This window comes from Pseudomassariella vexata, assembly GCF_002105095.1.
Source record: "Pseudomassariella vexata strain CBS 129021 chromosome Unknown BCR38scaffold_10, whole genome shotgun sequence".
Lineage (NCBI taxonomy): Eukaryota > Fungi > Ascomycota > Sordariomycetes > Amphisphaeriales > Pseudomassariaceae > Pseudomassariella > Pseudomassariella vexata.
The window spans coordinates 435,810-455,842 of NW_024467965.1; the positions used below are offsets into that span (position 1 = coordinate 435,810).

Here is a 20,033-nt window from a genome sequence, read left to right on the forward strand (position 1 = left end):
CATTCAGTGACAGGTGATATCGGTTACGTCGTCACGGACGACCATTCCGATACATAGAAAATAATAATCTTCAGTCACGGAGCATTTCCGCATTGCTCCTAATCGGCTACTACCGAATCGAGCCCTGGATGCCAACTAGTCCAGCTACGGAGTTGTTGAAAATGACCACTACCGAAGACCTAATTATCTACCGACCAGGATTACATTACATCTATCTGTCTGCCGGTACGAAAACCCGGCAGACTTCTGCAGTCAACCAAACATACCGAGATATGATGAAACAACAGCGCACCCATGGAGAATATGTTATGTCTGTCCATTCCACTGGAATATCATGTTATCACACCCTAATACTCAGCCTTTTGATTGTGCCGTGCATGTGCATACGCATACGGACCGGGACCAAGGCATGTTCATTTTCCATATAAAAGAGTTGACATTGCTCGTACTTTTGGTCATTACCCCATGTCTAGAAGTACGACGAGGAGAGCCAAGCCATTGCGGGCCACCGTCTCCATGCAAGGAATCGACTCCCCACCCAGCTGCATCCAAGAGGCACAGCACCAGAGTCTATTTTCACCACCTTTCCTGACAGACCGCAACTGACAGCCAGCGCCCACATACTCGTCCCATTCCATATTTTGCTCGGCAACATTTTTTTCTGTCTGCCCGCTCAGTCCTGGATGACTGTTTTCCGTGTAGTATGAGCGACCAGAATTGGTCCTCCATTGCACTCCAAACGAGAGACCCCGTGGAGTTGACACGGTGCTTGAGATGGTCCCCAGGAGGCTTGGACTCTGGAATGAGACGTGGTGGGGAATGCTTTTGCCCCCTGGGCGTTGAAGATGAGGGAGGAGGTAGGGTGTGTTACGAAGGAGTTGAGAAGCCATGACAACAATTCGGTGACTTGAAGTTGTTAGGGGTAGTTATCAAGACGCAAATTTATGTGAGTGCATGAACATTTTGATAGTGACAACCAGTCCAGTCGGTAAACGAGGTAATCGCTAGGGATTTGCATTACTTCCCTCGCTTGCTTACAATATTGGCCCATCTTACCATTTCCTGGCTTTGCAAGTCACCGCCCAGAGTCCTTTGGCAGTTCCAAGTTTCCAACTGGCTGGTATTGATGCATTATAGTGGCAAATTGTTACTGGTGACCCAACGACGTCTTGCAGCTATTGTTGACAGCTTAACATGGTGAAGGCGCTCAACTTTCGGGTCAGAAGCAATGGATCAATGACTTCAATCTCACCCCTTGTGATAGCAGCTGCGGGCTGTTATGTTTCTCCGATATTTAATCAATTATGCTATTTATGCTATTTATGCTATTCGCGTTTATTCTTTTATGCGTATGACTATAGATGCTATAAGCTAATGATAACTCACCATAGTGAAGTCGTGTCAGGCTACGTATTTGACGTACGTGACTAAGTACAGGTGCAAAACAAAGCACAGGCTGCACGTTGTATACACACTCAAGTAAATTTAGTTAGGTTGACCGTGTTAGCTTGAACTTGATTCTGGCCATGCCGGTGTTTGGCACCACTCCGACTTACATCAATGACAAAGACAACATAATCAAAGCCAGTGGGGCGTTTCAGGAGACGAGTATTTATCTTTTGGCTCTCTTTTCAAGTAAAGGCTTCGGCAAGGAAGCACGAAGATGTACTGGAAATTCGGGATTTGTATGGCGCGGGTTGCCCTTGTCCTCCTGGCCTTTGGTTGCGGGGCGTGATTTTTCGACGCTTACTTCGGGGTTGTCATTGTTCTCTTCGCCTTCAATTACAATATGTAACTTGTAGACCCTCGCCTGGCCTTTATTGTTGACTGAGTTGTAGGTCTCTGGTGTGTCTGCCCTACGATTCGTTGCTGGCTTTCAGTATAGTTCCTTTGTGTCCAGCGCTCTTGGTCAATAAAACCCAGGTTTTGAGACACCACTAGAGCAAGAGAGATCTTAAACTTTGGATACGTGGGCGTTTGGAAAGCTCTTGATATTCTTGGGACAATGAGCATCTTCCTGATAGCCCTGGGTATCGGCCTTTAGAAACGGGTGTCTTGAAAGCCAATAGACCTGCTGTAAAACTATTGCTTCAATACCAGAAGGTGGCCATTGATGAGAAATGGCTCCATCCTCCTTTTGTTTCATCCCGTTCCTCTGGCGTAGTGACACAAACAGCTGGCCATTCGCGCCCGGGTCCTCTCAATGACCGCGGGGAATATCATTGTTCAATACATCCCAGGGTTTCGACCGGCGAAACGCTACTATGCACAAACGACATACCCCTGACATACGAGCAGCACGAAATATGGCGTCGTCAATGGCAATCTAGCACCGGAGATGCGATTTGAGGATATGTGGACAGGGGGAGGGCGAGGTTAGACATGTCAACAGATCACGAGACGATCAAGAGCGGCGCCAAGACGGAATTCAGCATCGAGAAGACAACGCGCCATGAGTGGTGATCAGAACGTTTGAGGAACGAGGAACCTACGAACCGAGATAGTGTAGTAGAACTCGAGGTTCCACCACCACTACCTGGGAGACGAGATGAAATCAGCTAGAGCAGAGGAACTCAAGTGAAGGAGATACACATGTTCTGTTGAGAAGCCTGTTAGATTTTAACCATGGTTCGTCAGTCAGTAGCTGTTATTAACCTTGAAACACCAGTACACATTTGATTGGTCTATGGACCTGTCATGTTAGTGTACATATGGCCAGTCACGGAAGTCAGTACTTGTGCAGGTATTTGTTTAGGATAATGAACCAGCGCTTTCTGAAACTAGAAAACACCCTCACGAGAACGCTTGATTCTTTCCGCATTCCTCGTAGATGGCCAATTTCGAACTTGTGAATAATTATATTTGCTCTCCCAAATAGATACTGTATTTTATGTCAATTTCGTGCTAACTGATGCTATGATTGGTTGTCATAGACATACCGCGATCCGTCTATTGTGCCTCTAGGGGCATGTAGGATCCCCGTCATTTCAAGGGGCGACATATGTCGGAAGGACAACAGATTGTCTTTGGCGGGTTCTCATCAGATGGCATACATAACTTATTTTTCATTCTATGCTCCAGTGTTCATTCCGTGACGTTGATACCTTTTACAATTTCCAGATTGCTCCGGCCCCTCCTCAAACTTTGCACCACCAGTTTGCCTTACGCACCGACACTGGCAACACTGGCAACGCGCTGCTGCTCGGGCTGTGGCGTTAGTCTCCTCGAGATGTTAGGTATGCCAACACGGTCGGCCATGCGATCGGGCACTAAATCTGGCGACACCGATCTGACGGGATACTCGGCCGCCGGACTCGCCTGTAGAAAACGAGACGTGACGGGTTGAGGGGCTAGGATGTTCGGGGACTGAACCTCATCTACCACGGTCTGGGGCACAGGGCTCGCACCGGTGCGGAGCTTGGACGGCAATATCTGCTCGAAGCCTTGGGTTTGGGCCACTTTCTCAATGCTCTTGAAGTACTATTTTCAGTGGTTAACAAGGCACACGTAAGCTCAAGACGTGACGTGCCCAGGGATATGTCTTACCTTGACCGTCTTCACCTGCAACTCGAGCGTCGCATCCTCATCGCAGACAATCATGGGGTGGGGATGTAACTGCAGGCTCGACAGAGTCCACATATGGTTCACACCCTGCTCAATGCACTTCTGCAACGCCAGCGCCTTGCGCGCCCCCAAAATAACGACAACGACCTCCCTGGCCTCCAGCACGGTCTGCACGCCGACGGTCAGGGCCATCTTGGGGACTTTATCCAGATCATTGCCGAAGAAGCGCGAATTGGCGAGGATGGTGTCGTAGGCAAGCGTCTTGACGCGGGTGCGCGAGGCCAGACTGGAGCCAGGCTCATTGAAGGCGATGTGGCCGTCCTCGCCGATGCCGCCGAGGAACAGGTCGATGCCGCCTGCGCGCTTGATCTTGGCCTCGTACTCGACGCACTCAGCTTCGAGGTTGGGCGCGTTGCCGTCGAGGATATGGACGTGGTTGGGGTTCACGTTGACGTGCGAGAAGAAGTGCTTCCACATGAAGGAGTGGTAGCTTTCTGGGTGGTCGCGGGGGATCCCGATGTACTCGTCCTGGGTTGATGCTTAGTGGGGTTCAAGGAGAGCACCTGCTACGGGCAATAATGTACATACCATGTTGAATGTGACGACATTTTCAAAGGAGATCTAGTGTAGCGCTGATTAATCGAGCAATACATCGACTGGTCAAAACAAGAGATCCTACCTCTCCAGCCTTGTACTTCTCAACCAGGATCCTATAGACACCGAGCGGACTTGAACCAGTCGGCAGGCCCAGCACAAAGGGATGTGCAGTTGTGGGATTGAAGTGCTTGATCCGGCTGATGATATAATTGGCTACATAAGAGCTAGCCGACTCAGAGTCGTCTCGGATGATGAGCCTCATCTTGGATATATTGGATGCAGCAGAGAATGCGCAGAGATAGACAGGGGTTGTATGGAAAGCAACACACCAGCAGCTATAGTATGGGGAATAAGAAGAAGAGGCTGCTGTTTGAGTTGTGAAAATAAGATAGGAAGCTGCGGGCACCTACCGGTATCACCGGCCTCGCAACGGGTTATGAGGGACCTGGAGGGGCTCAATTCGGCCAACGTGTAATGAGTCGCACATGTTCAAGGAAGCGAGCGGTTGGCGATAAGATGGAACGTTTGGCCGTGTCTCCACCAAACACGACGAGATCACGCTTGTGCCCCGATGAGATGGACTGAACGTTGTAGATGCCTCTCATAACGTGTGTCGGGGCATGTGCCGATTGTGGCCGCCTGGTTGGTTCGCAGTGTCGCGCCTTTTGTTCGATAAGCGTCGAGCATATCACCATGGGGGGATACGTTGTTCGACTCTGGTCACGTATCTGGAGATCTTGGACACGCCCGGTGATCGGGAGTGGGCTGGTCACAGCAGAAGCGACAATGGAATGTTGTGACAACCGGGTAGGTTTTGCCTACGCCTTAGCCGCTGTCAGCGGTCACTGGAGCTAAAGCGTTTGAGCTGCCAGAAACGAGTGGCAATCATCCAGCGCTCCAGGGATCACGAGCCTCAAGCCCGTCCGGGTTCGGAAGCGGATGTAGTGGGAAACTATATAGTCCCCGTACGTGGTAGCTCCCCGTTGCGCGACTGATAAGCGGGCCATCCGGCATTTGGCATTCGGCATTCGTTCCCCCTACATCTGCTGTGCAATTGATCCAGCTTCATGTTCAGCTGAAGCTTGGTGGTAACGGAGGTCGACGACAACGGTGCCGAGTCTATTAGATGCGCACCATATTGTCATTGTTCTCGCTGTTCGTCATGTGTCTCGGTCCTGAAGTTCCATCTGAAGCCCCCAACTTTGATGCTGGCAAATCTTATGTGGCGCTGTGGCTCGAGCGACGATCGTTTCCTTCTTAAACGGGAAGCCTCTAGCTCGCGACCACAAACCTTTTTGGTTACCCTCCCTCTACAACGTTACATCTCGACTAGTGGTTGAGCGATAGACAGCATCACCAGTCGGTAAGACCATGTCCAATTCCTCCTCTCCCCCTTGTGCGCGGGGCTGCTGCACTCCATCGGAACCTACTTGTAGCATTCTCAACCGATTGTGTTGTTACGCGCAACAAAGATCTGGTCTGGGCTCTGGATACACACTGAAGGTCGGCCACCTCTTTGCCGTCCAGCGGGTAGTCCAGCCAGTGGAGTTCAGCGTTTCTTATTGGGGTGCGGCGACGCTAAGGTGTTTCGACCTCACCTCTTGAACGCAATCCTTCCTCGTTTCGCTCTTAATTATTGATTGACAATTTGTTCCATTACAACGCTCTCTATACCCTTACTGGGTGTGCGTTGGCTTGTTGCTCACTGCCTTGTTTCCGCCGACGCACTCATTCGTTCCAACGGCACCTGTGGGCATCCTAGCTGTGGTCATTTGGTAATTGAGGCCGGCAGGTTTCATTTCTTCCGTTGCAGCCTTTCTCCCGCCCTATACGAGCCCTGACGCGACCCCTTTGGAGAAAAGCCCCGTCCTACCATTCGGCTGGGATATGGCGAATATTTCATGATCCACCGTCCGACTGTTGCCCTTTTTAAGCTGTCGTCTGTTCCTTTTCATACTTGGAGGCCATCCCCTGGTTTCCCCAGTCTCTTCACCCCCCAATGTGATGCAGCCGCTCACGTCTGCAATGACCAGCGTCAGGAAAACGTTGCTGGCGGCCTTCAAGACTTTGCTCCGGGGCCGGTCCTTCTTGCAAGCTTTATTTTCCTTTTGGGTCAGCCCGGCTACCATCAAAGAGCAATATGCCAACGGAACGGCAATATCGTCTCGGAGGAGCATGGATGACTTCCTTAAAGAGGCCGAGGAGTTGCTGTTGGGGCCTGTAGACGGTGATGGGCTACGCCGGTTTTCAAAGCAACTGAAGCTTCAGTTCCGGGAACGACTGGGTACCCATGCCGAGAGCATGCTTCCCTCGTACAGCCATCTGCTCCCGTCCGGAAAAGAGAAGGGCCAGTATGTCGCCCTCGATGTCGGAGGATCGACGTTGCGCGTGGCATTGGTGGCATTGAGGGGTCGAGAAGCCAGCGGAGAAAAGGCTGACATCGTTAGGATGAGTACCTTCAAAATAACTCCCGAGATCAAGAAGCTGGAGGGCATGTCCTTTTTTGACTGGATGGCGGCACGCATCAGCGAGGTCATCCAACAAAAACCTATTACCGGCAACCCCATACCTATGGGGTTGGCGTGGAGTTTCCCGGTAGAGTATGTACTGATGACAGTTCTTGTTGCGGACTCTTGACTCACCATCAATAGGCAAACATCGTTAGGGGGCGGTCGTTTACTAGGGATGGGGAAAGGGTTTCTTGCCACCAGCGGCTTGATGGGTCAGGATCTTGGCGAGGTACTCAAGTTGGCCTGCAAGAAACACGGTCTCGATGTTGAGCTCGGCGCTATTGTCAACGACGGCTCGGCCACTTTACTATCCCAGGCATACGTCCACGCCTCGACGCGCTTTGGCCTTATACTCGGTACTGGGACCAATATTGCCGTCCACCTGCCCGTTTCGGCTTTCAGCCGTGCAAAGTTTGGCAATCGTCCTGAAAGCTGGTTCGATTCGGCCAGCCATGTAATTGTCAACACAGAGCTGGGCATGTTTGGAAAGGACGTTCTTCCCGTATCGCGGTGGGATCGGCTGCTGAATGCGGCACACCCCTTGCCAGATTTCCAGCCACTGGAGCAACTGCTGAGCGGATATTACCTGGGGGAGGTCGTGAGATATGCCCTTGTCGAAGCGATTCAGACAACCGGTTTACTAGGGGGCATCCTGCCTCCTTCCTTGGAAAACGTCTATTCTCTTGATACGGAGACATTGTCAAGGATAGAAGCGTGAGCACATCCCGTCGCTCATGTCGTCGTTGTCAGACTTAAACTAATTCGCCCAGTGATCCTTCACCCACATTTGACACTGCGCTCCCATATTTCGCCACCATGCACCCCTCCACCGTCAAACCCACAGTCGCCGACATGGCGGCGATCCGAACTCTCGCCTCTCACGTCTCTCGACGCTCCAGCGCCTTACTCGCAGCATCCGTCTTCGCACTATGGGAGTTAAGACACGAGACCGAGGCCGAATACACCCAATCGATGCCTTCTGCCAATACCAAAGTCCAGTTCGTTGTGGAAGCCGAGGCAGAGCACGCTCTGCCGCGGACTAAAGTGGCGTTTAACGGCTCGGTGATAGAGCGGTACCCACAATACCGAGAGAATTGTCAGCAGTATATCGACAGCCTAGTGTCGGAAAGTCCGCACCCTGGGGCAGTGGACCTCGTTCCGGCGTTGGAGAGCAGCATACTCGGTGCTGCTGTGGCGTTGGCGTGTGTTTCTGACGAGAAAGTATTAGATGCGTGATAATAGAAGGATGTGGCGGCTTCCAAGTATATATGAGCACTTCTTATACATCAACCCCTCTATGTGTGGGGGTTTACATCGTAACGACAGGGAGGAATTCTTGGAAACATAGCATTTATTTTATGTGGGACACCAGCCAAGGTATTCATCCATAGATGAGCGACTTTTCACAAGGACAACTCAAAATTGTATCATACAATTCAAATGCGAGAGAAATTAAAGAGGGTATATTCCACCAAGTTCCGGTGCATCAACTACTGCAACAAATACCATAGGACACGTTGGTATCGTGTGCTCTATATCCAACCCAAATGTAATTAACGCCAAATTCATGCCTGCCGGCACGAGCCTCGACCGCGTTGTTGTTGAGGCTCATTGGAGCACCCAAGTTGCAACATGGCCGGAGTAAATCAACCAATCCACTTGCGTATCATCACATCATCATTCTGCAGAGAAATATCTCTTGGCCTTACTCCTCACTTTTTGGGCCTTGATCTCGGACGGAAGCGCAATGTGGTGTACAATGTGAGGTCTGTACACAGTATCCACGAGAGGTGTCCTGTGGAAGAGGACTCACGCGTTAGCGAACTACTTTACTTCCCAACTTCAACCCCCACGGCAAATGAGGTTGAAAACTTACCAGTCATCCACACTCAACGGGAAATATTCATACAGCTGCTCCGTCTCCTCGGACGGACTGCCGCCATACTGTGCCGCATTTGACCGGTTCAACTGCGGGCTCTGCAGCGCGTCTGCATTGGAGCGGTTGTTGGGGCTGCGCTCGTCTTCGGATAGGGATAAATTGATGGGTAGTGAAGGAACAGAGGATGAGCTCTTGGCGTGTCGCTCCAGCGTCGGCAACTTGCCAGTGAAAGATGAGGACTCCTTGCCCCAGGACGGAACGGGTGGCCTGTTCACATTGGGAGAGACGGCCATTTTCTTAGATTGATGTTGCTGGCACTGCTGGCCTTGCTGACCACCGAATGCAGGCGTTGACCAGTCACTCGAGCCGGATGAGTTCTGAGCATTCCCGAGGGAGTGATAGCGGTGCAGGTTCTGCGCTGGGTCGGTCCGCTCTTGCTTCATGTTCGGGGCGGGGGATGCCGAGACCTCGTTCTGCGGGCGGGTATTGGTGGTGCGTTCCACACTGCCCGACTTTTTGTCGGCCGACAGGGGGACGTCCTTCCTGCTGTCGAAGTTTCTCGGACTGCGGCCCCGGACAATGACGGGGCCACTGTGAATCTCTGCAATTTGCATCAGGTCGCCTCCGGCTTTCGGCTTGCCGAGGAGGTTGATCTGGACCAGATAGTGTTGCTGCAGGCCCTTCCGGCGGCCGTTATTCGCCGTGGCCGATTTGAACTGTAGGCGTTTCCAAGAAATGGGCACGCTGACTCGATCGCCGTCGACTTCCTGGCCTCCGCCGAGGTCAAGAGTAGCTTTCGGCGGCGCCTGGGGCGTCTTGGTCTCTTGCACCTCGCCCAGGGCCCCATTGCTGCTCTTCCAAGGGATGGAGATGATCTCCGTCGTCTTCCCCTCGATGGACTCGATGGCCGATATCGAAGCGTAAAACTCGACTATGGGCACGGCGCAGCCCTGCTCATCCATGACTTGTGTGCAATGCCGCGGGAGCATGATTTGGCCCGAACACTGCCACAGGTTCCGCCGGTAGCATGTCAGCTCCAGCGGCCGCCCGCTCGTCTCGCCGGGGCCGAATACGTCTTCGGCCACGAAGAACATGCCGTAGAGCTCGGCCGTCATGCTCAGCTCCGAGAAGGTGCCAGTTGTGTCGTCTAATGGCGTCGCTTTGAGCACGGGCGCAGAGAAGCCCAACAGCTTATCGTCGAGCTGCTGCGGCGACGACTCCTCATCTTGATACGTCTCTGGGTCGGGCGCGGCTTCATAAGGTCGCGAGTAGTTAAACGGGTCCTCGAATGTGGTGGAGAAGGTGTCGAAGTCGTATGATGACGTGAAAGGTATAGGTAAGCCGCCATTCACGTTATCGCTGTAGCATAGTCTCAGTACGGTTTGAGCTTTTTTTTTCTCTTTTTCTTTGTGCCTGTCGATCAAGAGCGCTGGGTTAACAACTCACAGCATCGACTCATCAAAGGTCAGTTCCTGATCGAAACCCTCGATGCCGAGGCCAGCACCCGTCATGGAGGCGACATTCAGCCCCATGGCATCGTTGGGGCTGGTGCCAGACGAGAGCCCGGCGTGGAAAGTTGCCATCGCATTGTAATTGCTAAACCCCACCGCCCGCAGTCACTTCGGTTTTGGACTTGGGAATGAAGGGGGGGTTTCCATATGACAACGAAAATATCGCGAGATAGTTTCGTTCGGTAAACGGCGCAAAGAGTACTCCAATAATTCTCGGGTTCGGATTGAAATGACAATGACGGCGACAGACGACGTGTGGTGGAGGTTAAGCTCTCAAAAGTTGTGGGGGGGAAAGCGTCGCTATCAGCCCGTTTTGACCCCTGTGGATTGGCTACTGTGGAGCTTTCCTGCACCTCGCTCGGTGCCGCCGCCTGGACTCTGGCGAAGCTGGGGATTCTCGGTGTAATTGGGGCAGGCTAGCGGGGGAATACTTCTGGGACTCTTAGAAGTTGGGGCAGAGGATTGGATCTTTGTTGTTCGGCTCGTATTGACAACTCGACATCCCTCCAACTCTGGAAGCTGCAGCTGGAATCGGAAACCTGGGAAATGGTCTCAGGCTTTCCCCTCACTTCTAGTTAAATACTTTACCCAAACATGGGTTGTTGAGACTGGGGAGCCACGAGAAAAATTCTGCAAGGATTGGAAAGGATTGGACACCGCGCAGCAGGTAGCCTATTACGGCGGCACACTGCGGGAAAGTACCGTAGGACGATGCACGGATACTATGTTAGCCACCTCAGCTACTCGAGTACCGCACACCGGTTGAGCTTTCAACAACTGCTATTTTAACACACGCATCTACTCGCATAGGGCAGAGGCGTGTTCAGCCAATCCGGTGGCCCCTGAAGCATCAGCTGAAAGCACGGCTTACTCGAGTGGGCGAGCCGTTGTGAAGACCTAGGTGTAGTTTCAATGATCCAAAGTCAGTTACGGACGTTAGTTGAGGCATTATGCAGATGTGGCTTCTCAAAAGATAGAAGCGGAAATCAGAACTCCAACGCTGAAAGTATGGGAAACCTCCCTTGGGCACATTCTGATGCTGCAGCACACAAGCAACCGAGGAGGACTACCATGCAATCGGAGTACATTAGAATTTTGAAGCTCTGCACACCAAATATTTGTTCAAAAAATGACAAAAACATCCGCATGGACATCCATACCAACTACGTAAGTACGTAAAATACGTGGCTTTATATCGTGGCCCTACCAAGTGAACTTCCAATTGCAGCGTGTCATTCCTATCATGTCAATGCAGACCACTGTGCGGACAATGATTAGCACACTGGACCACATCATACATCCATGGTAAAACTTGCATGCTCGGGAGAATTTGTGATCTCATCAAATGTTTGCTGGGCCTCGAATCCCATCGCAGCAAGAGGTTCAATAAACTCGTCGAGCACCTGTTCATCCAGTTAGCCGCTTTCATTCCGCATCAACAAACACGAAATGTCGAAACCTTGGCTTACCCAACTCAGCACACTCCGCGCCGATTTATGTCCCTTGTTCTGCCGTACACCCATGAACGCGAGGCCCTGCAGCAGCAGCACCGTTTGGGCGGTGGCAGGCACGATCGGCGCCAGGATACCGCCCACTCTCTCGTCGCCGACGGGGTGAAGAGAGGGGACATGTGTCGCCAGCTGGCTTCCGGTCGTGCAAATGATGACGGTTCCGAGGATGCTTCCGTCGGTGCTCTTGGCGCGCACGACGCCGCAGCTCTTGTGATCCAGGAGGCTGCGGGCCAGGGCAAACCGGTACAGCTCGACCACGTCCGGACTGGCGTACGTCGATACATGGGTCAGAACCGACTCGGCGTTATCGAGTCCATGGATGAGATCAAAGCTGATGAGCGCACGCTGAATGCTGCCAAGCAGACCTTCTGGCGCGGACCACGACGAGAGGTCTTCTATTGTGAGGTTCGTCATGCGCCTCGGGAATTGGGTATCCCAGCCCATGTTCGTGAACCAACTTTTGCTACTGCCGCTCTCGTCGACCGGAATTCCCAGAAACACTCCCGGAAATGAAAGTCCCAGTTGCAGCTTCTTGAGGCCCGGCTTTTGTAGCAGAACCCGGAGAGCGCGGCTGTGTAGTGACCTGCCGATGGATACGTTCCGTTTTGATGGGTCCACAAAGATGGCGCCTATAGCCCCTACTCCATGGACAAAGTACGTGGCGACGAATCCGTAGAGCGCTTGGGTGCTACTATTACGGACGACGAAATGCGTTTCTTCGATGCTGGGATTGAATAACTCGAGTGAATGAGACGTGGTTGTGAGGTATGGCAGACTCGGCGTGCTTGACCTTGCCAAAACCTTGATCAGCTCATCGAGCCCCTGACTGTCCCGGTCTCGGTTGTAACTCTCTACGAGCCACCGTTGGCGATTCTTCGAAACTTTCTTGCTTTTCCTCATCGTCCCAGGCATTGATCCTTGCGGGATGAATTCGCCGTACAGCGCCCGGACGAGAGAGGCCATGGCAGTTTCCGTAAAGTCGAATGTGCAGATATAAGTGCCGATGGATTTGTCCATGACGAAGTCATATGGCGAGCTCACAGCAACGACGATCAGGGACTTCTTTTGGCCCGTCGCTCGTAACATTTGGCACATCATGGCAACGTGCTTTGTGAAGCCAGCTTGGTATCCATTGCGGTGTGCATCTGCAGTGACGATGATAATTGCGGACGCCCTGTTGATTAAGTTCTCATGTACTTGTACAAGTCAGCGTATAACGGTGGCAGTGGTTTGGGTGAAGACAAAAGCTTTCTTACCAGGTCTCAACCCATTCGCAGTATATGAAGTATGGAGCAATTTGCCGTGACGAGTTCGTGCTATTGACCTTCCCAGCTCCCGGAACACCCCTTCGCCACTCATGATTGCTCCCCGCTCCTGGTGAACCCATCTGTCATGCGGGTTAGGGGCGCCGTTCTTTGCAGCAGACTTCTCCATCATGCTTTTAGTTGCTGCTGAGGCTGGCAGCGGCTTCACAAGCGGCGTCAGCAGCAACAGTTCCTCCTCTTGCAGAAGACTTTGAGAAAGGGGGAGCAAACCGTCCTTATCCCTGACGACCGTTATGGATTGTTCATAAGCCTTCTGAGAAAGCGCTAGGTGCGTCGGATGTATCTTGGACAGCAGTGAGAGCCCGGGCGGGTTAAGAGCCTTTTGCCAAGAAGTACATGAGTTCTTCATCCGCAGTACGCGCTTCAGTGATGTGAACACCCGCTCCTTCGAGATGATGCCGTTGTCGATTCCCAGCTTGAGGCCAGATATAGCCTCCAGTTGCACATCGTGTGCTCGGCAAAGAAGGACGAGATCGTTCCCTGCCTCAACAGCCATGACCGTGCCACCTTTGACTCCATACTCCTGGATGAGAGACTCCATCTCTAGGCACTCGGAGATGGCAACACCCTTAAACCCCAGGTCGTTTCTCAGCAGATCATCAACAACCTGCTCTGAGAGGCAGGCATGCATGACATTCATGCCCGTGTTTTGCAAACCCACGCCGCCCACAAACATGCCGTCCAGACGGCCGGAGGCAATGGCGTTGCGAAAAGGAACGAGAGCACTCAGGCTGAGCTCTTCCAGCGTTTGGGTGATTATAGGCATGTCGAGCGAGCTCCCGAGAAAGTCAAGGTTGCCATAGGATGGGAAGTGCTTGCCACAAGTGGCAACCCCAGCATCTTTGTAGCCATTCATGGCTGCGATCCCATACTGGGATGCCTCTTGCGGGTCGTCGCCAACGGCTCGCACACCCAAGGGTTGATGTCGAGCATTGGTCAAGACATCTAGGACCGGGCCGAGAATGAGATTGACGCCAACAGCCGAGACTTCGGTTGCCGTAGCCTTGGCTACTTTGTATGCCAGTTCCTGACTGCCAGTCGCAGCAATGCCCATGGCACTGGGGAACTGACAGATGTAGTCTTCATCGAAGAGACTGTTGACACCGCCATTTTCCTGGTCGAGCGCGATCAAGAGTGGGTGGGGGTGTCCAGCTTGGTGGGCTATAGTCTGAAGCTCCTGGACCAGGCTCGCAGTCTGCTGAGCGGCTATGCAGTTGAGGATCGATATTAGTTACGCGTAGGCATTTCATTCTGGCCTAAGAAGACTCCGTACATTTGAGGTTCTTAGCTGTTAATAAGATAGAGCCCAGGTGGTGGTGCTCGATAAGGTTTCTAATTTGGGGGGTGACTTCAGTGCCATCCCATCCCATAATCAGCATCTGACCAATAGCCCTGTTCCTCGCCTGTTAGCCACAACCCCGACGGACCCTTCTCCTGCGGCTTCTCCAGCAAGAGGCTCGAATACATGATTTAGTACGTACCAATTGAGATCCTGCCATAGTGGATCGGACTCGCTGTCAGACTTGGCCATGGTGGGAATCAAATGGGTCTGTTCTGTCACGTTATTCTGGCAGCGGGTCGGGCTGATGTGAAGGCTGGTGGGCGCATGAAGGGCAGATGCAGTTCGAGGGTTTCGTCACTCTGTCGTGAGCGAGTGTAACGATGGGAGAAACACCAGCCGAGTCATTTCCCTTGTAGCCGACTGATTTATGCAACGATGAACTCAGGTTGGCTGGCTTCCAGGCTTCAAACCTTCTGTCGACAACGGGAGATACCCTTGTGGAAGTCAGCGGGTGAAGGATGAGGACGCGAGATGACCATGATTGGACAGTATCTACATATATGCCAAGCCTTTTTGTGGATCTGGGTGGGTCTTTTCTAGCTTTTATGGAGCTGTGACGGGAGCACTGGCTTGAGTGTGGCGTACCTCCTCAAACTGGGGGCATCCTTCCATCCAGATAGATCCGGGCAACAATCTAGCCAGTATCGCAACGTTACAGTTATCATCCAAAAAGCTGGTGGACGGGTTTGAGCCTCCAGCGAACTGGGCCGCAATGCACCACCATCGGACGGAGCTTGCGAGTCAGACATTGTGTCTGGATCCGATAGACGCCGATAGACGGTTCTGTTGCCATCATGAGTCGGATTGTCCATGCCTACCTATCAAGCCGTCTGGTTACCCGAGATGCTGGTTCTAGGCCACGATTGTTCAACAAATAGCAGGAATCGCATGGCTCACATGTCTTGAACCACTGGTATCAGTCCATTAACCTCAAGGTTAGAGTGTCACAGTGCCCAAAGGTGCTCCAAAAAACCCCACCCTTATGTCAACGTCTTCGCACCTCTATGCTGAAATCGCTATCGTTGCTCGACGATCGCCGCCGAAGTCTCCGAGGCTCGGCCTGTCGCCGCTTTGCTTTGTAAGTCGTCGTGATATCATGATAAGTACGGTAGGTCCGAGTCTCCTTGTCCATGTTGTTCCATCTATGGAGCCCAAAATTCTTGCCCAGGGGACCATTGTCCTACTGCTCGACGGCACATAACACCTCTCTTGAGCCTTGAGGAAAATATATCTATAACGTCTCATCACTTATTTCTATCATGCCTCATTCGGTACCCTCGTCGCCAAAGTCGACGCCAAAGAATGGCGGTAACGGCCTCACCAAGTTCACCAACTGCCGTGTCTTGAAGGGCGATAAACTTGTGGATGAAGACCTTTGGGTGAATTCCGTCACGGGGAAAGTCGTCCGCAGCCAAGCTGCGTTCTACGATGACCTCTGCCTCCCCGACGAGACCATAAACCTCGGTGGTCGTATCCTGTCCCCAGGTTTCATTGAATGCCAGCTTAATGGTGCCTTCGGATTCAACTTTTCGACGTCGTTGGAGCCTGCCGTGTATGCCAAAAAGATCAAGGAGGTCAACAAACAATTGGTGAAAACAGGAGTCACCTCGTATATGCCAACTATCACAAGCCAGCGAAGCGAGCTGTATAAGAGCGCGTTGCCTTTCCTTGGGCCCTCCGGAGACTACCAGGTTGCCGAGGACGGAGCCGAGTCGTTGGGCGCACACGTAGAAGGCCCGTTCCTGAACCCAACCAAGAACGGCATTCACAGCGTGGACGTCCTCCGGGAAGCCCAAAGCTTCGAGGATTTGGTAGATTGCTACGGCTTATCCAACATCACGACAGATGAGACCGGTAGGCCCTCATCGATCAAGATGATCACAGCAGCACCAGAACTGGGTCAGATGACCCGTCTGATTCCCGAACTCACGAGCCGAGGCGTCATATACTCGATCGGCCACTCTGAGGCCACCTACGAAGAGGCGTCGGCCGCCATAGCTGCCGGGGCGACAATGATTACGCACCTATTCAATGCGATGCGCCCTTTGCACCACCGCAACCCCGGCATCTTTGGCGTCCTGGGCATAGCAGAGAGCCTGCCACGCCCCTACTTTGGCATCATCGCGGACGGCGAACACCTCCACCCGACCACTATCAAGATCGCGTTCAATTCGCACCCGGATGGCTTCATCCTCGTTACTGATGCCATGCACATGGTCGGACTGCCTGATGGCGCCTACGAATGGACGAATGGTGACTGTACGAGCCACATTGTGAAGAAGGGCCCCAAGTTAATCCTGGAGGGATCAGACAAAATCGCGGGAAGGTAAGCGGGAAAGAGACCCCATTTAGGACTTGTCTGGCTAACAGAATGGCTAGCTCGATAACACTGATTGAGTGTGTATCCAATTTTCTGAAGTGGACCGGGGCGAGTATACCGCAAGCCCTGAGAGCCGTCACAACGACGCCCGCGGCCATGCTGGGTTTGCAGGGGCTCAAAGGGTGCTTGGATAATGGCGCTGATGCTGATATGGTTGTTTTATCGGAAAGCCAAACCAATGATGGTCTTGATCTTGTTGTTGACGAGGTGTGGAAATTTGGAACGAAGGTGTTCTCCCGTCAAACATAGAGTGGAATCGTTTGGCACGTACCGGCATTGTACGGATGCCACCAAGTTTGCGATGCAGTCTTAGTAGCCTATCAGCTATAGAGGTTGTTACAGATATAGCTACACATGTTCGGTTGTGCCGTGTCATCATTCATAAATACCCTTATTCTAGGGTACGGCGTCTTATCTGCATCATCCTAGTCCTCCAGGTGGTGTCGTCCTCAATCTTCTTGTTGAGAGCGATTGATAGTTAGAGGCCTGAAAGGGTTCCTCACGGAAGGTATCGGTGCAATGCCCTCCCGTCCGAGGCCGGCAGGCTTCTTAAAACCCCTCCACCCCGGTGGTTTGTTTACAGTTGTGGCATGAAAGCACGGTGCGGGCCGCGTCTGCTCGGCCGCAGGAACTGCTTCCTCTTCATTTGCAGAACGAGTTGCTTTCTCAGGCGAAGCTTTAGGCGGGCTTGAGAAGTGAGGATATACTTTCCCGGTAGCATCTTCTTTGTGAGTACTTTTAGCTGGCGCCGGTTTGGTCAGTAGTCTCTTTGAGCCAAGTTTGTGGTTCGAAAGCTCGGGTGCTATGCTAGAAATTTGCTCCGTCTGTTTCCGTGTCGGCCCAGAGAGCTGCCTCGACCAAGGCTGAGGCGCTCGGCGCGCGGTTTGCTGGTTGCTGCTTGCATTACGTTGAATCTGAGGCAGAGCTGGAGCTTGCTCTGGCTGTGACCGGTCGTGAGACTTGATTCCGTATGAGAGCAGACTTCTCTGAACAGGTGGTCGGTTGCTCGTGGGTCTCGTTGCAAGTGGTAACGTTGGTTTCGCTGTGTTCTGAGCCACCAAGTTGACGGCATACTGTGCGCCAGCCGTTGTGAAACCGGGCAACGTGAACGTGGATGAGTTGTCCATCGTTGTTGAATATGGGGCGTTCCAACCCTCCACGGTTTCCCGGGGGGTATTGTTACTACTGCTAGTGTTGTGGTGTGTTTTTTGCCGTTTGGCGCGACCACCGTCACCAGAATACACAGTTGAGGTTTCAGCGGCCTTCGGATCGCTAGGGTCAACTGGGAAGATGTTGTCCTCCACCGCAAACATTGGCGGCAGTTTGCTGTAAATTTCACGCTCTTCAGGCAGTCTCCGCTGTAATATTCTAGCCATTTCTGTCATGACTTCCTTCCCCAATGAGGGGCCTTTTTTGAGAAAGGCGGTGGCGGATAGATCCTCGATGAATGGCGATAGCTTCAACCCTTCCCCATCGCCGTAAGAACCATGCAAAGGGGCGCTGATATACAACAATGCCTTTGCCCTTGTCATTGCTACATAGAGCAAGCGCCGTTCTTCCGACAGATCGTCGGCTCTCATGTGAGGTATGGAGCCATCGTACACGCCGGGAATGAAGACGATTGGCCACTCTAATCCTTTTGCTGCGTGTATGGTAGAGACAGTGATGACAGGGGTTCCGTCCTGACCATCGTCATGCGTCTGCTTGTCGGATGCCAAAGACACGTTGGCCAGAAAACGACCTAGAACGTCGGTGTCGAGGACTTGCTGCAGCTCCCCAACTTCCGGAAGCGCGTCCTCGTCGGTCAAGTTTTGATCCCTCATGAACTCCCCTGCGAGATTGACAAGCTCTTGGACATTTGCCCATCTCGACCCATACTCTGCACCATAAGTGTCCTCTAGGAATTTCTCGAAACGGATATCTCGAAGGAGCTGTTCGATCAACTCTACCAAGTTCGGGGGGTTCCCGTCATCACAGTCGTAATAACGTGTCCGTAGGCGCTTGATGAGCCGAATGAAGTCAACACTAATCTTTTGCTCGGTTTGTTTTCTGATTGTGGTCTTCGCCGTACGATCCCCACGGCAATGTTTGTCTAGCAAGACCCAGAGACTCATGGAGCCCCTCTCGGCCTCTTCTAGCAATGACTTGATTGTCGCATCACCAATGCCTCGCTTGGGGACGTTGATGATACGAGAAAGAGCGTCGTTGTTGCCAGGTTGATAGATTATGCGCATATAGTCCAGGACAGTCTTGATCTCCATCCTGTCGTAGAATTTGAACCCACCTTTGGAGACTTTAGCAATAGAGTACGAGTTTCGCCAGAGCAGGGGAACTAACCAATCATCCTGTAGGCTATGCCAGCCTTCCCAAGACCCGACTCAATATGCCGTGAAAGATTGGATGACCTGAGGAGAATGGCAAAGTCGTCAAAGTTGACCATACCCCCCGACATCATCCGCACCCTTTTGATTTCAGACACGATCCACTCTGCTTCGACCAGTGGATTCTTTAGCTTGCGAAGAACCGGCCGTGTGCCTTTCTCACGGACTGGCAGCAATGCCTTCTCATATCGGTCCTTATCTTGCTGGATGACCTTCAGAGATACGTCAAGAATGGAGCTTGATGACCTGTAATTCTCTTCAAGAGAGATCTCTTCGGTGCCTGAAAATTCATTGAGAAAGCGACGGAGATTCCTTATTTCTGCCGATCGCCAGCCGTAGATACTTTGGTCAGGATCACCAACAATGGTGATTCGACGTCTCTTCTGTGCAAAGAGCTTCATCAGCTCGTATTGTATTCCGTTTGTATCTTGATATTCATCAATCAAGACGGCCTGGATATTCGACACACAAGCGGGGTGAAGTCGGAGCAGCTCAACGCAGCGGACGAGGAGATCGTCATAGTCGAGTAAGTTAGCTCGGTCGAGATGTTGTTGATACTCGGCATAGCAGGTCTCGAGGGCTTGGGAGTACACCTCTTTGGCACTTTTCGATTCGCCAACCGCATCAGCCGAGGTTCCCTTTGATTTCTTCTTGCTGATCCATGCTCGGACTACTGGAACGTCGACCTTCACATCCAGCCTCTTGCAAATTCGCGCAAGAATGCCCTTGGAGTCGGTGTCATCAGCAATACTGAACTTCTGGTCTAGACCGATGCGTTGACCATAAGCAGCAAGATACCGCCGAGCAATGCTGTGAAAAGTGCCCAGGATGATTTTGTTTTCCCGTCCGTTGCGCAGCGCATGGCCAATTCGCGCCTTCATTTCACGGGAGGCTTTGACAGTGAAAGTAGCGACAACGATGTCGCAGGGCTGGTGTCCGACATGGTTTACGAGCCACACAACTCGAGAGGTCAACGTATGAGTCTTGCCGCTTCCGGGCCCTGCGAGGATTGCCACAGTTGATGCCTCGGAGC

General features: G+C 52.4%; 5 protein-coding genes across 5 annotated transcripts; 2 read left to right on the plus strand and 3 right to left on the minus strand.

Moving 5' to 3' along the window:
- Positions 1-3,162: 3,162 nt before the first annotated feature.
- On the minus strand, positions 3,163-4,423 carry BCR38DRAFT_459234 (glucosamine-6-phosphate deaminase; the record flags this gene model as incomplete). The annotated part of the gene is made up of 4 exons (XM_040862256.1): positions 3,163-3,480; positions 3,547-4,092; positions 4,153-4,185; positions 4,244-4,423. The coding sequence occupies 4 exons, from the start codon at positions 4,421-4,423 to the stop codon at positions 3,163-3,165; spliced, it is 1,077 nt and encodes a 358-aa protein (XP_040713401.1).
- Positions 4,424-6,165: 1,742 nt separating this feature from the next.
- BCR38DRAFT_347776 (uncharacterized protein) lies at positions 6,166-7,907 on the plus strand (the record flags this gene model as incomplete). The annotated part of the gene is made up of 3 exons (XM_040856373.1): positions 6,166-6,761; positions 6,813-7,385; positions 7,442-7,907. The coding sequence occupies 3 exons, from the start codon at positions 6,166-6,168 to the stop codon at positions 7,905-7,907; spliced, it is 1,635 nt and encodes a 544-aa protein (XP_040713402.1).
- Positions 7,908-8,135: 228 nt separating this feature from the next.
- BCR38DRAFT_439882 (uncharacterized protein) lies at positions 8,136-10,333 on the minus strand. Its single transcript, XM_040860666.1, has 3 exons — positions 9,997-10,333; positions 8,548-9,909; positions 8,136-8,466 (listed from the first exon to the last, which is right to left on the minus strand). Exons 1-3 carry the CDS (start codon positions 10,131-10,133, stop codon positions 8,349-8,351), a joined length of 1,617 nt encoding a protein of 538 aa, XP_040713403.1. The 5' UTR covers positions 10,134-10,333; the 3' UTR covers positions 8,136-8,348.
- Positions 10,334-11,442: 1,109 nt separating this feature from the next.
- Positions 11,443-14,684, minus strand: BCR38DRAFT_439888 (glycosyl hydrolase family 3 N terminal domain-containing protein). The gene is made up of 4 exons (XM_040860667.1): positions 14,379-14,684; positions 14,171-14,289; positions 12,829-14,103; positions 11,443-12,768 (listed from the first exon to the last, which is right to left on the minus strand). The coding sequence occupies exons 1-4, from the start codon at positions 14,426-14,428 to the stop codon at positions 11,477-11,479; spliced, it is 2,736 nt and encodes a 911-aa protein (XP_040713404.1). The 5' UTR covers positions 14,429-14,684; the 3' UTR covers positions 11,443-11,476.
- An 814-nt stretch (positions 14,685-15,498) lies between these two features.
- BCR38DRAFT_348248 (N-acetylglucosamine-6-phosphate deacetylase) lies at positions 15,499-16,868 on the plus strand (the record flags this gene model as incomplete). The annotated part of the gene is made up of 2 exons (XM_040856404.1): positions 15,499-16,565; positions 16,619-16,868. 2 exons carry the CDS (start codon positions 15,499-15,501, stop codon positions 16,866-16,868), a joined length of 1,317 nt encoding a protein of 438 aa, XP_040713405.1.
- Between the last annotated feature and the right edge of the window lie 3,165 nt (positions 16,869-20,033).